This window comes from Anolis carolinensis, chromosome 2 (assembly GCF_035594765.1).
Source record: "Anolis carolinensis isolate JA03-04 chromosome 2, rAnoCar3.1.pri, whole genome shotgun sequence".
Taxonomy (NCBI): domain Eukaryota; kingdom Metazoa; phylum Chordata; class Lepidosauria; order Squamata; family Dactyloidae; genus Anolis; species Anolis carolinensis.
The window spans coordinates 229,113,439-229,129,297 of NC_085842.1; the positions used below are offsets into that span (position 1 = coordinate 229,113,439).

The following is a 15,859-nucleotide window of genomic DNA, read 5'->3' on the forward strand; positions in this document are numbered from 1 at the left end:
AAAATAGCACTGCATTCAAATTTTCTCACCAAACTGCAAAGCCAAGGTTTCCAGAGGAAGCATCATGGCAGCTTAATGTGAAGTCAAACTGCTATAATACATACATATTCTCCAAGGGAGGGTGGGGGACAGAATCAGGATTTCAGAAAATGGAGGGATCTAGAATGTCAACATCACTATGATCTCTTTCACATGACACAGGTTTTTCCCTTTGATATGACTTTAATTTCCACAGCAGTATCATATGGTATCCTGGCATTTCTAGTTTGGTGAGCTACCTAGAGGAATTTTAGGAATCTTGCCAAACTACAAATCACAGGAGTCAGTGTTATTCAACAATGTAGTGAGTGGTATCAAAGTGCTATGCTTGTTGTATGAAAGAGAGCCTAATTGCCTTTGATAGGCTGCTATTGTAACATTGCTAGCATTGGAAAGAAGAGTCAAGAAGTAGAATCAGCCCTCCATATTTGCTAGGGGCATAGGACCCCAGTGAAAGTGAAAAACTACAAATCAAGACATTGCTATTTATTTACTTGAGAGAACACCTCCAGAAAATTCTAGATCTTGGCTTCATAGTCGTTGTCTGTTGGAAGCTGAATCAGATTCGAGAGCCTAAATTTTCTTAAAAAGAAGGACCCAGAGATTCCTATAAATAACATTTTAAATCAAATGTGTGTATAATCAAATCTGCCAAAGTCAAAATCTCAAATGTAAATTGAAAGCTCTTCCTATCATTCTCTTAGCCAGCACTTTAAGGCAATGAGAGCCCATAAACCCATGCTTGTCTGGCTATTGAGAGTAACAGAAAATGATCACGACGCACCTTTTCCCCCAATCTACTATTCAAGAGATTGCAGAAGTGTGATTATGCTGGGAATGAACTGAGGGTACATAGGGACCACTCACCTGCTTTCCCAGCATTGTAGAGCTACCAGAAGCCTAATACTACTGGGAAAGGAGGAATATGGGTAGAGTGATCAGAATTAATCAGTCAAGAAGCAATTAAATGGGAAGTTTGCCAGCTAAAATGAACCTTTTTAACAAAAGCGACTGACTTAAATTGGAACTTCCACATGAATATTTCACTAGAATGAACTCATTAATTAATTAAAGGAGCCACCGTGCCAATACATTTTACATTTCCCAGCTTGTTCTTTGCCCCAAACTTTGTTCTCTTGGATGGATGTAAATCCAGTTATCACTTTCTTTTAATTTCTTGGGATTTGGGGATTACAAGATTTAGGTCACAGGTAATTTTTAAAAACGTGGTAGTGATTTTCTCTCTGTCCCAATAGTTCTTGTTTTGCTTCAAACACCACACAGATGCTTTTCAGATGTCTCCCAAAACTAGATTTTCAGTGTCTTACTTCTGGTTTTGGTGGGGCCCACTTGGACATCAATAAACTAAAGAAAGGAGGACTGAAAGAAAATGAATTTTAAGGGGGTGGCGAAGGAAAATGATGTGAGAAGAGGAGTTTTTCTGCAGCTGTTTCTTCTCTCCAAAGCTTATAGCAGGGACAAGAGTTAGGGCTAGGGCAAGGAAGTCAAATCACATTTACAATTTTTAAAATTGGGGGCCGGGCTGTGGCGCAGCTGTTGAGCAGCTGCCTTAAATCACTCTGACCATGAGGTCATGAGTTCGAGGCCAGCCCGTGGCGGGGTGAGCACCTGTCAATTAAAAATAAAAAATAGCCCCTGCTCGTTGCTGACCTAGCAACCCGAAAGATAGTTGCATCTATCAAGTAGGAGATAAGGTACCACTTATAAGTGGGGAGGCAAGATTAACTAATTTACGACCTGGAATGAGGAAGTGCCGTCAGTGTGAATGATGAAGCAGCTGCTCCCCCCTGTGGCCAGAATCGAACATCCCCTCAGAAGAAGGTTAATTTGCCTCTGCGTGTGTCTCTCAGTCTCTGTTTGATGTGTTTATGGGCATTGAATGTTTGCCCTATGTGTGTTATAATGTGATCCGCCCTGAGTCCCCTTCGGGGTGAGAAGGGCGGAATATAAATACTGTAAATAAATAATAAATAAATAAAATCTTTATTTCAATAAGGATTTTTAATGTAGTCATGAACCAAAAAAGTCAAACAAAGAAAATTATTCCAAAAGTTTAAGTCAGTTTAATGCACGTGTCAGTTCAGGACCTCTGTCCACCGCTCTGCTGCTTTTGACTGTTTGTGATACATACTTAGAAAAAAAAGATGATAGTGTGGCTATTTTGCTCTTCCTTGCCACAACTTCTTTTGTTGCCACTTCTTTTGGGTTTCTGGGTGCTTTTCAGGAGTAGGAGTATCAAGATGATCACATTTTTCCCTTCTATGCTGCTCAGAGCAAGGGATGGCAGGTTTACTCACAAATAAACAAGCAGAAAACCACTCCCCTTTTTTATCCTTTCCACTTCCCATCTTATCTGTTGTTGCTGCTGCTGCAGGCACTGCCACTATGCCCTCTTCGTATGCCTATGTTTCTGATCCAGCATTTTCTCTGGCTCTAGAAATGGTGGTGCATCCCTTTGCTTTGGCTTCCAAGCTACCTGTATTGCCATAAGGCTGCTCAATAGTTGCCATTGAGAGCTCTCAGACTTTTCATGCCCGTCTTACTGCCTAGAAACCATAAGAGGGGAGCAAAGCCAAATAATACAACAGAAACACAAGTTGCCTCACTGGCCAAGGAGGGGGCATAAATGCACCCATAGCAGTGGCATTGGGTGAGATAAGAGGCAGTCTGGGCAAAGTGAGGTTATTTTGCACTTGTTTACTTGTAAGTAAACTGTCCCCATCCTGCAACTCAAAAGGAAAGGAGATTACTCCATCCTTGGGGGGGGGGAACGGGAGCAAAGACAAGTAAAACAATGGGCTCGGGCTGTGGCGCAGGCTGGAGAGCAGCTGCAATGAATCACTGCAATGAATCACTCTGACCAGGAGGTCATGAATTCGAGGCCCATTCGGAGCCTATGTTTGTCTTGTCTTTGTTCTATGTTAAAAGGCATTGAATGTTTGCCTATATATGTAATGTGATCCGCCCTGAGTCCCCTTCGGGGTGAGAAAGGCGGAATATAAATGCTGTAAATAAATAAATAAACAAACAACAAAGATAATAAATATCAAGCATTACACCGGGCATTTTAAATATTTAGATAGGAAAATGATAGCAGTAGTGTAACTTACTCCCTAAAACAGTATTTCCCTTCTCCACAGAATGACCCCCAATCCATACATATGTCATAGCCATAATTTTGTCCCGCAAACCTACTCTTGACTTATATACAAGTATATACAACAACACAAGATAAACAATACCTATTTAAATTAATGGAACTGTTACAGATCTGAGTCTTTCAATGTACTGTAAATGTAATAGTATGTTGTTTGTATTTTTGACTCAGGAACAACATGCTAACCTTTTCCAATTAAATTTCCCTTCTCTACATCGATATAAGAGTTTGTATCTCTATTCCAGCACTATCTAGCTTTCAGCAATCTGATGGTGCTTGAAAAGACTCTGTACAAGGAGTGTTTGTTTATCCCTCTCTATCTTTATTACCAGCAGGATTTCTGGGGTTCAGTAGACAACAGTCTGGTTCACCAGGATTGTGGGGAAAGAAGCTTTGACCTCATTCCCACTCAAGCAATCCAGCTTAGCATCTCTAAGGAGTGGTTAAACCCTCCTGTCCCCATTGCAGTGATCCTGCTCAGGACTGTTGATGGGATGGCAAAGTTATACCCTCTCCCTCCTCCCAGCAATCTGGGCCCGAATGTGATGGGGAGCCAGAGAGAGAGAGAGAGAGTCTCTGTGTGAATGCATCTCCTCCCTTTCCAGTTAACACGGTTTAAGGCTCATGACAAAAGACTGTGCAGCCTTTCACAGAAAGCTATTGGCACAACCTCCGTACCTCATTGAATATTTTCTTACTCAATAATAATCTACATTTATCAGTCTCCTTTCTTTTCTCTGGTTGTAATTATGAGTCAGAGATGCAAATGAGAGGTGTCTTGGAAATAATTGCAGAAAGCATCAAATGTTGCACACTGGGAATTTGATTCTGAGATTACTTGAGCTTAATTCACACCAATTGCATGTTTTAGGGAAGTGCTGCAGTGTACTCTTCTTAATATCCCTTTGTTTTCCTTGTGTTGCAATTGTTTTCCTGCAGGCTTATAAAAGCTTTAATCTGGAAATCCATCCCATTAAACTCAAGGGAACGTAACATCTGAGTAAAACATGCACTGTTGTTTCCCAAGGTCACATTGGGTGTTTATTTCCCAAGGTCACGTTGAACATTCCTTGTTTCAGAATAAAAGGGAATAGTCTGGGAAGAACTGGGTTGCCATGCAGAAGAATAAAGCCTGTGGCTGTGAGAAGATTAAGTGAAATTCCAGCCCTTCTTTGCGAAATTAAATGGCCTTAAGTGAGAAGACAGAGTGAATGCCGCAAAGAGAATGAGATTCTTAGCATTGTCTGTCTGTGGAAAAGCAGACCAAGTGTTAATGCCCCCTGCTGTTTAAGCCTCAATGGAGCTGCTTTAGGTTTAAGTAAAAACATAGCTGTATAGAGCTAAAGGACTAGCTGATGATCTGTACTTAAACACCATTTTCAAATAAAAGCTCCGCTGGGAGTGGGATGTGCTCTGTGATGTATCCTAAAGCATAGAAACCTGAATACAAAGACATAGCCCTGTTGGCCTTAAATATCAGTATGCAAAGGGGTCTTGTAGCATTTTAGAGTCTAAGTATGAGAACAAAGTTGGTAACACTGGTAGACGAAGTCTACTTCCTCAAATGCATCTGAAGAAGTAGAAATAGTCTAGAAAAATGTAGATAACAACTTCATTCTCTCCATTAATCTCTAAGGTGCTACAAGACCTTGCATGGCAAGATTTGGACGGGATAGCTCTTTGTGAATGCTTCCAACTCCAATTCTAAGGTGTTTTTGCATAGTGACTGAAAGCCTAGGTTTAAAGGGAGTAGTTTTGTTACAAGCCCCAGTAAGGTTTTATTAGAGCCAAGTAAAGTTGTACTGTAAGAATTCCAATGGTCCTGAACTTTTCTTCAGACTTGGGGCTAAAGCACAGCAACAAAGCAAGAGGATGCTTTCACAGTGTTTTCTGGGTCTGAGAATGTGTCACTCAGTGGGTTTGCATGGCCAAGTGGAAAGCAAACCATGGTATCTATAGTCATAGTCCAATGCTAAAACTGCTACACCACACTGGCTATTTCTTCATTCTGCCAGCATCCCAGCTAAAGAGTTTCTCAAACATCATGGCACTGGGAAACTATGTTCTGCTATTCTCTTCCAGTTATGGGCCACATTAATAACAGGCAGCTGGAGAGGCCACTTAGGTCCAGCTATAAGACACACTGTAAGCACAAGAGCACTGCAGATGTTGTTTCCTGGCACAAGTGTCTGCAGTTTTGGTGGGAACCTTTCAATTGCAGTGACACCAAGATTAAAAGATAGGTTTTGGAGGCCACATTCAATTGTTAACAACCATAAACCTGAATCCACAGCAGTTATAAGATTGCAAATCCCATTTGCATTCTCATGACTGCTGAACAAAATGCCAGTTTCAGGCATTTAAAGGGAGTTCAGAAAATGCTATGTTAACTCAGACCTTGGAAACAATGCACTGCAAGTTACATCACCTGAGATATAACAAGAAAGATTGTTTTCAGTTTTGTTTTGGAGAAGCAATGTAATAACTGATAATACATGTCAAATAGCCCTTATCTGAAATTCTTGGGATCAGAAGTGTTCAGAATTGTTTTATTTTTTTCAGATTTTGAAATACCCATGTTTTTATCTACATACGTAATGGTATATTCTGCATATGAGATCCAAGATCATACAATTTATTGATGTTTCATATGCATTTTATATATATAGTCTGAAGGTAATGTTATAGAATATAATTAATAATATGTGCATGGAACAAAGTTTATGTACACTGAGTCATCAGAAAGCAAAGGTATCACAATCTCAGTCATATATATGGACAATTTTGGATATCTGAATTCCAGATGATCGATGCTCAACTAGTATACATATTTCAACAAACCAAAATCTTTTAGAAACCGAATTCTCTTTTAGATCCAATTTAAACAGATTCTGGCATTTATTTTTGTAAAGTTGTGCCATTTTCCCCTATTTTTAATATACTACATTTCTAATTGAAGGGGTGGGACATGATGATGGCTGTACTCATGGGAAAAAGCAGCTGAAGAGACTTTTTAGAGCAGGCATATCCAATCTCCAGCCTGGGAACCAATTGCAGCCACTGCTCAAATTTCCTCCGGCCTTCTCTCTCCAAGCCTCCCTCCCTTTCATCACTTCCTCCCTCCCTCCATTTGTTGACTACCCTCCTGTTCCTTCCTTCCCTCCTTCCTTCCTTCCTTCCTTCCTTCCTTCCTTCCTTCCTTCCTTCCTTCCTTCCTTCTTGGAGATTAGGGTCCCGGAAAAGGTGGGCTCCTCGAGAGGAGAAAGAGGTGACAGACAGGTGTATCCCTTCACCTCAATTACATGTCACCTTCTCTGGTGGCTCTGGCCTCCGGCATCCCATCCCGGTGGCTACCTTTTCTCTCTCTTCCCCCACAATTTTTTCTTTATTTATTTGCAAAGGAAGGCTTGCCACAGGTGCTCGCCACTGCCATTGCAGCTGCTGCATGAGTGGAAAGGGCGGGCCCTGCCTTCCTTCTCTGCCCTGCCTTCGTCCCCTATCGCTGCCCCGTGTTTTCCAAACTGCCTTTTACTGCAGCTCCTCCTTTGGGAAAAAGGGGGAGAGCCAGGTGGCAACTATAACTTTCCTCTGTCACAATCAAAACCCTACCGTCAGGTGGCCATGCCACCTGTGCTGAAAACCCTTCAGAGAAGTAGACTCCACCAGACTCTGGGGCAGCATATGCCACTGTCTGAAATGACTGGAAGGCACACAACAACAACAATCCTAATTAACTTGGCTCTTTCATCAGCCAAAAGCAGACCCACACATCTCATTGAAAGACTGGTACATTTATGTTGGTTAAAATTGTCTTTATTTTATATATTGTATTGTTCTTTCGGGTTTTTTGTGCACTACAAATAAGACATATGCAGTGTGCATAGAAACACGTTCTTTTTTTTTTAACTATTGTCTGGCCCCTCAACAGGCTGAGGGACCATGAACTGGCTCTCGGCTTAAAATGTTTGGGCACCCCTGGTTTAGGGTGTTCCCCCAGTTCTTTGTCCCAATATGTCCCATGACTAGATTCATTCTTTTCCAGTTTCCCAGTCTTCAGCATCTCATTAAGATCTGGGGATCACATTCAGTCATTTATGATTGCAAAAATGAATCGCCAATTATAAGATCATACATTTGGCTTTCCATTTCATCTCATCTGTATTTAACAGCATGCTAGTTTAAATGTCTTGGATGGAAGCTGATCAATTACTAATCACAATGAAAATGCAACGAGTGTAGATTTTAAAAAATGGGAATGGGCATCTGTTTTCATTATGATAACATACATTAGAGTTGCAGATATCTATAGGTTTAATTTGAATAAAGTTGTTTTCCTTTTTGCCACAAGAGGGCAGTATGGGTCTTTCTAATTGCTAACTTTTGTAGCCTTTTGTAGCCTCTAATTCAGGCATGGGTAAACTTTGGCCCTTCAGGTGTTTTGGACTTCAACTACTGGGATCTGCACACATCATCCGAAAATACATCACACAGTCCTAGACACTTGGGAAGTGTTCGACTTGTGATTTTGTGATACGAAATCCAGCATATCTATCTTGTTTGCTGTGTCATAAAATAATAATAATAATAATAATAACAACAACAACAACAACAACAACACCCATATTATTATGAGTAATTTTTATTAAAGAAAAAAAACATAATGGAACAGCAATGATAGAACAAACAAACAAATTTTTGAGATACATAATACTAAAAGCTATACAACTAAACTCTATCTACTACCATAGAACTACAACTAAATATGTATTTAAAACAACAAAACATAAACACAAAAATAAAACATGCATTTACATGTAAAAACAAAACAACCAAACAAAAACAGATCTACAGACTTATCACTCATATCTAATTTGTTTTGTCCATTAGTCTCTTTAAATAATATTATATTTACACTTCTAATTTTGATAGCACTCTAACTACCAGTAATTCATGAATCCTTTAGTTGACAATTGCTCCTATCTTTGATGTGAAAAAATAAACAAATTCCAATCCTTTTTGAAGTTAGTCAAAGATTTCTTTGTGGTTCCTTCCATTTCTGAGCACAAGCAATTATTGCTGTAATTATCATATATTGTAATATTCTTCCAGATTTTTCCTCTGAATGCACCTCTGGCATTTAGAATCTGGTCTCATCATGGATTTAATTTTAATAATTTCTTTCAACATCAAATGTATTTGGTTCCAATTTTTCTGGACATTTCTACAAAACCACCACATATTATACCAATGTTTAAATATTTGAAAGGATGTCACTTTGAGGAGGGGGCAAGATTGTTTTTTCTGCTCTGGAGACTAAGACACAGAGCAATGAATTCGAACAACAGGAAAAGAGATTCCACCTAAACATTAGGAAGAACTTCTTGACAGTAAGAGCTGTTCAGCAGTGAAAAATGCTGTCTCAGAGTGTGGTGGAGTATTCTTCTCCAGAAGTTTTTTAACAGAGTCTGGATGGCTGTCTGTCAGGAATGCTTTGATCGTGTGTTCCTGCATGACAGGGGAGTTGGACTGGATGGCCTCTGTGGTCTCTTGTAATTAAGCAATATTGATTGTCAGGAATTGATGTGTTTGTGTTCTTTATGTCTGTGTGGTGAAGACTTTTATTTTTATTTGTTTGTGTATTTATTTATTTTTGGGAGGAAGAGCATGGGTTGTTGTTTCTTTTACCAAAATGTTCTGAATAGAAATTGAAGCACATTGGAAACGGAGATGAGATGATGGCCCAATGGTGATGGAGCATTGCAGGAGTCTGGGAATAGCAAGGCAGGGGATGAAAGAGAGAAACTATTATCAGAATAAGAAATTCATGTGAAAGGAACAAGAAAGTCAAGGATGGAAGCTGCCGCCTGCCACCTGGTGTAGGAACTTGCTATAGGAAGAGAAAGAAGGGAAGAATAACTGACAGGAGAAGAATGCTTTGGTGAATATAACATTAAAAATGTAATATCTCTTCAAATCTTCAGACCTCTGATTTGCGAATTCTGCTAAAATTAACTTACTGAGGTACTATGGAGTTTTCCAGGCTGTAACTTGTTCCAGAAGCGTTCTTTCCTGCCATTTCACCAACATCTATTGCAGGCATCCTCAGAGGTTGTGAGATCTGTTGGAAACTAGGCAAGTGGGGTTTATATATCTGTGGAATGTCCAGGGTGGGAGAAAGAACTCTTGTCTGTTTGAGGTAAGTGAGAATGTTGTAATTGGCCACCTTGATTAGCATTGAATGGCCACTTGCCTAGCTTCCAACAGACCTCACAACCTCTGAGGGTGCCTGTCATAGATGTAGGTGAAACATCAGGAGAGAATGCTTCTGGAACATGGCTATACAGCCCAGAAAACTCACAGCAACCCAGTGATTCCAACCATGAAAGCCTTTAACAACACAATGAACTTACTGTTATATATTCCTTTCAAAGGCAAGGTATGTTGTCCATAGCATGACAAAACTGAACCAGATAACTTTCTGCCACAAGATAAATTATGTGGCAAAAATCATAAGAACTTCCAAATGTAGTTCCTCAGGAAAAGGGATGCTAGGTCTAGGGAGCAACAAGAATTAGTGATCAGTTATCTGAAACTAGTGGCTTCCCTGTCAGTGAATGCACTTTTGTGTTATATGCTGAACTGAGCTTTCCAAGGTGCTGAACCTCTTTGAGCATCTTGTAATGATCCTTAAAGTTTGGATTAAAGCCCAATGGAAATTCACCATCCCACTGGTATGAGCCTTCAGCTATCCCTAATTGGTATTGCTAATTTAGTTTTGAGAGTAGGTTCAGCATGATGGATAGCTCATTTCAACGAAAAGAGCCCAAAAACTCAGAGTTGATTCACATATTAGTGACATAGAAGCTCCTGTAGTAGCTATTATTAGAATATGTGTTCTTGTACCATTTGGGTGGGCAAGGTGTCTGCGACCCATGGGACCTCCAAGAAGCTTCTTCCAGACCCCAAAAATATTTCAAGATCACCAATCCAGCCCAAATTATTCAGACCATCATAAAAAATGCAATTGTTTTGTTCCTACAATCTCCCAAGCCAAAACACCAATAAAGAAAATTATTTGCTGGAAACTAGCCGAAACTGTGTCTAGAAGTGATGTTGCATCACTTTGGATGTGCCAAAATGTGGTGACATGGTCCGATGGAGGAAAGATGGCCTCCAACCTTTGTGCAATTGCTCCTAGCAGAGTCAGTATGGCACCAAGTGCAGTAGGGCTAAATGGCTTAAGATCTGACTACTTGAAGCATCACCTCCTCTTTCTTGAATCAGACCATCCTTCAGGAACAGCTGTTATGCCCCTTTTGTATTTATTATTGCCTTGAGACACATCACTGGTGAGAATGTAGAAGAGGGCTTTCTTGGTGATGAAACCCCAGGATCTGAATTCTATTTTGATTTTGACAAGAGTAGACCTACAGTACTTGTATGTACAGTACTTATGTTTGTTTGGTTTTTTTTTTGAATAATTTTTATTGTAGATTATTTACAATTATCAGCTAAAGGAAAAGAAAAAAGAGGAAGGGGGTAGGTTTCGGGGTGAGTTTAGGGAGGGATAGGGGGTGATGGTATGGGGAAGGGTCGGACCATAGGGGTAAGTGGATATTGGGGTAGGAAAGTGGCCCTAATTGGGGTGGGGGGGGGGTGGACTTCCGCTCTACTATCTTCTGTTTGTCTTCTTTCTTGATTTATCTTCTTAACTCTTCCTCTATGTATTCTTCAAAGTATGACCAATCTGTTTCTTTCATAATTCCTCCTGTATTTTTTTTAATCAAAAATGTTAGCTTATCCATATTTTTAATGTCCATTACTTTATCTAGCCACATCTCTCTGGTGGGGGTTACTGGGCTTTTCCAGTGCTTAGCAATTACTAATCTCGCTGCTGTGATTAAATAAGTATAAATTTTTTCTAAGTTCTCTTTATTTTTCACTTCTACTTTATTCTCTTTTTCATATATATTATATAAACCCAATAGATAGTGATCCGGTTTACATTCCAAATTAATTTTTAGGATTTTTCTACATTCCATATTAATTGTTGTCCAATATTTTTTAATTGTTTTACAGCTCCACCACATGTGGGCTACAGTACTTATGTTTTGACGCACTAATCACAAATAAATTGAATAGGTCTAATCTAGTTGGTGGCCAGCCCATATGTGGCACCTCCTTTGCCAAGAGACCTGGCCACTTGCCTCTTTGTCTTTATTCCACCTCTTTAAACAGGCATTTGACTCATATTTTTATCTCATTATAGTGACTTGCTGTTGGTTTTGGCTTCTTTGTAATGCTTTTAGTTATTGCTCTTATACTTCTAAAAATATTTTGTAAGCCACTTTTGGGAATAGGGAAAGAAATTCATTTAAAAATATACAAGATAATATCCAAATTCTCAGCTGAATCTAATTTGGGACTCATGGAAGAATGTATACCTATAAAATATCGTAAGTGGGATGCAACATTTTCTCCTGACATTTCATCTGAATCTGTGGCTGTCATCCTCAGAGGATCTGATAGTAGTCAAACAAATGGAGTAGCTCCTGTCTGGGTGCCTTTTATCTGGGCCTCATTTCCTTCCTTCCACCTGGGAAAGCTTTCTCTTGGGGGCTTGGAGAAAGACGAAGCTGGCAAGAGTCTCCAATATGACTTTTTTTTAAGCTGGTAGAGCCTGCCCCATTCCATTTGCCTAATCCAGGCTGCGGTGACAACAGCATGCCTTTTGACAAAGTCAGCACCAAAGTTCCCATCCTTTTGCAAAGTATGCCATGATCTCCATTGAATCAGAGCCTTTCACTGCCTTGGGGGGAGTAACCCAAAGGTTTATGTAACAGATGTTAGACAGTACAGCCACAAGCCTGAGCACTCTGTCATTAATGTGAGCATTGCTCTTGGGATGGTGTCTTTGGTGGCGATGATGGAGGGTGGCTGTTGCTGGGTAGCTCCGAGGCACGGCTGCTAAACAGCTGCTAATGCCTTTGTGTCATCATGCTGTATTTCCAGCTCGTCATTATGGCCGGGACCGTTCTGCTTGCCTACTACTTTGAGTGCACAGACACTTTCCAGGTGCATATCCAAGGCTTCTTCTGCCAGGATGGAGACTTGATGAAGCCGTACCCAGGAACCGAGGACGAAAGCTTCATTCCCCCGCTCATCCTGTACTGTGTCCTGGCTTCCACTCCAACAGCAATTGTAAGTAGATAAAACCAACATTGTTACTTTTTCATTCTGCTTCCCCAGTCCTATTTTTCACAGCACTAGTTGGTGGGGATTCAGTTGGGAAGAGCCTGAAGTTGGCAGATTAATAAAAACAATGCTGGCAATTAATTACCTCATTCATTATCTAGGCACGATCGCACAGTGAAACAAAGCTTCATAAACGGAGTGACCCAAACAAGGTGCAATCACTGGGTATGTCTCATTTTGACAGATGGCTGCAAATTTACAGTTTGGCTCAAAAGCAGCATGGGAAATAATGCCCCCAACATCAGGTCTTGATGAAACCAAGTATAGAGAAGGCATGAGATTTGGAATGGCTTGCAAGTTGCAAAAGAAGTTGTTTTAATAAGATTCTCACGTGACGGAATGGCATGTAAATGCTGATGGAAGGCTTTCCTCTTTTACAAACCACATTTCAGTTTTACCTGTTCCTCTCAGCATGATTTTCTATAAGTTGCCTGGAAAGTTATTTCAAAATAACAAAACTCCAGAAGTACTCTTATTGCACTTTTCTTGCAAGCATAGGCTCTTTCGTGCGCTCAAGAAGACTTAATCAGAGACTACTGCTTTATTACACTAGAGCTGAAAGAGTAGGCAAAGAGCATGCATCCTGTCTGAAATTCTTTGACTGTCTCCTACAGAATTCTGGAGCTTGTAGTTTAGTGAGACCCGGGACCTCTCTGGCTGAGAATTTTAAAGGCCCCTTCCCTAAACTACAAGCCCCAGAATTCTGAAGGAAGGAGGCAGCCCCAGGATTTCAGATGGGATGCATACTCTTTCCCTATGCTTTCAGCTGTAGCGTGATACCAGCCAATGGCTTTAAAAAAAAAAAAACCTTGCTTGGAACCAGCTGCTGCTAGAAACCAGTCCATTTTTTCTCTGTTGACTTTCCTACCTTTCCTATCAAGGCAAGCTTTACTTGATCGTCCTGCTCACATTTTATCTCCTGCATGCATTTCAATTATGCTTCAGCAATAGTAAAGATAAAGGTTTTCTGCTGACATTAAGTCTAATCGTTGTCCACCTCTGGGGATTGGTGCTCATCTCCATTTCTAAGTCGAAGAGCCAGCATTGTCTGTAGACACCTCCAAGGTCATTTGGCTGGCATGACTGCATGGAGCACCGTTACCTTCCCACCAGAGCAGTACCTATTGATCTACTCCCATTTGCATGTTTTTGAACAGCTAGGTTGACAGAAGCACACCCTGCTCCCCAAATTTGAACCACCAACCTTTTGGTCAGTAAGTTCAGCAGTTGAGCAGTTTAACCTGCTGCACTTTCGGTTTTATTCGAACTGAATAAGCTAAGAGGGAAGTTTGACAAGAACAAGGCTTCTTCAAATATTTTTTCTTTGAAATTAATTATAATTCCATATCTAAACTGAGGAAACATTTGAACAAAAACAGGGTAATGTATGTTAAAAATATTTAACACTTGAGTGAGTCCCTACCTTTATCTATATCCTAGCATTCCTGCACTTTATCTCTGCCCCATGCTATTAACACTCCTAATATTTTGCACTGTTTTAACTTTATCCCTCACCCTCAAGATTGAGGATTGAAGTGCCAATTATGTCACCCTTGGTCATTGACTATGTTTTTAGATTGTGATGCTGTGTTTTATATTTTGATGTATTGTTGTGATTGGAATTGCTTTTTATACTGTTGTTTTATTTGTATATTGCTGGGCCTGGTCCCCATGTGAGCCACCCAGAGTCCCCTCGGGGAGATCGGGCAGGATACAAGAATAAAGTTATTATTATAATTATTATTATATAGCACAAAAATCCAAAGTATGTTCATTTAGGCTTTGGATCCCTATGAGGTATATATTCATCAAACAAGCTGTGTGGAACCACAAAAGCGTATTTAAATATATATGCCTTGATCTCTAAGGAAAGAGAGTTTGCACATGATTACATTTTGTAGCACTCATTGGCTAAGGTTTGTGCTGTCACTACCTTACATGATACATTCTACATCTCTGGAGAGAGTTTTGAATGCATTTTCTATGTGTCTGTATCTTGGTGAATGGTACTCATGTGCAAATGAAAGCAACCATTGAAAAATGTGAACATTTGAATGCTGGTGGATTTGGGAATGCATAGTCCAAAATTACCAAACTCTATACTAGATAGATACATAGCCACAGAAGGGTGTGGGGAATTATTGGAGCATGTAACATGGGAAGACAGAATAGGTGGTGTAGTTCTGCTGTCCAGTATAAACATAACACAGAGGAAAGAGTTCACAGAGAAGGGGAGAGAGGGAGGGAGGGAGAGACAGACAGACAGACAGACCGACCTTTGGCGACTTCATGCTGTCCTGAGAATCACTTTACCAAAGTAGAAATTGCCCACTCAGTGCAGAAATATCAAAAGAAATTGAAGTAGAATATTGAAACCATCCAACATACCTTGGCATGTTAGAAACATACTCATACACAAGTTTCCCTTCTACACATAAATACCCTTTCTTAAGTGTTGTATGGGTTGGTATTCCCTCCCTCCTTCCAAAGCACCCAAATCTATCATCTCCAGACTTATCAAGTCTCTGAAGCCACACCTCATGGCTGTTCCCTGTTTTGCAGCAAGTAGGTAGGATCAGAGAAATGTCTGGTTACATCCCTATAGCCAGACACACTATGATGATACGAGCACTGTTATCCATGGCTCTTGATGCATTTGTAATCATTGCAAGTCTGTCTGTGGGGATGGACCTAGATGCATCTCTGATCATGTCTGCTTGTCGCCAAGCATGGGATGCTCATATAGGTCAGCTTCAGCAGCTTTACAGTAAGTGGGGAAGGAAGGGTATATGTCTCAGTAAAGCATACATCCTCGTGCAGATATTTACACTGGAGGAGATGTAGGATTCAGGTCAATGTCTGATCCAGGGATTTGATTGTTAAATCCATTTACACAGAGAGACATTTCTTCTAATGGAATTTATAGCACCGATTACATACCATGATTCTACAACCAGATTCCCAGATAAAAGGGAGAAGATTTCAGACTCCCCAGTCCAAGTTCAAGATCACTGTATGTATTTACTTAAAAGAGGCATATTCTACCATTCAAGGGGTGCCATTTGATGCCACTTTCGCTGCCACACTCAATGCTCTGTGATTATGGGAGTTGTGGTTTGGTGGGAATCTAGCACTATTGGACAGAAAAGACTGAGGGGCCTGTAAAACTACAACTCTGATTATTCCACAGCATTGAGCCATGACAGTTAAAGTGGTGTCAAACTACATTAATTCTGAAGTGTAGATGCACCCAATGAGACTGAAGACCTGCCCAGAAAATCTCAGGGTCCAAGTAGACTTCTATGGGGAGAAACAGGACTACGCCCACTATAACAATTTCAACATATATTATGCAGTGACCTCACATCCAGGAATGTGTCATATCTA

General features: G+C 40.3%; 1 protein-coding gene across 4 annotated transcripts in view; it reads left to right on the top strand.

Annotated features, from left to right (window-relative positions):
• The window catches only part of plppr1 (phospholipid phosphatase related 1), a 166,410-nt gene that overhangs the window by 122,732 nt on the left and 27,819 nt on the right, over nt 1-15,859 (top strand). For 3 of the 4 annotated variants that reach the window (XM_008103447.3, XM_003216593.4, XM_062971859.1), the window contains one exon: nt 12,230-12,418. In XM_008103447.3, the coding sequence (XP_008101654.1) occupies nt 12,230-12,418 (189 nt within the window). Of the gene's footprint in view, nt 1-12,199; nt 12,419-15,859 lie in introns of those variants that run through there. The other variant, XM_008103451.3, reaches the window with a different exon arrangement.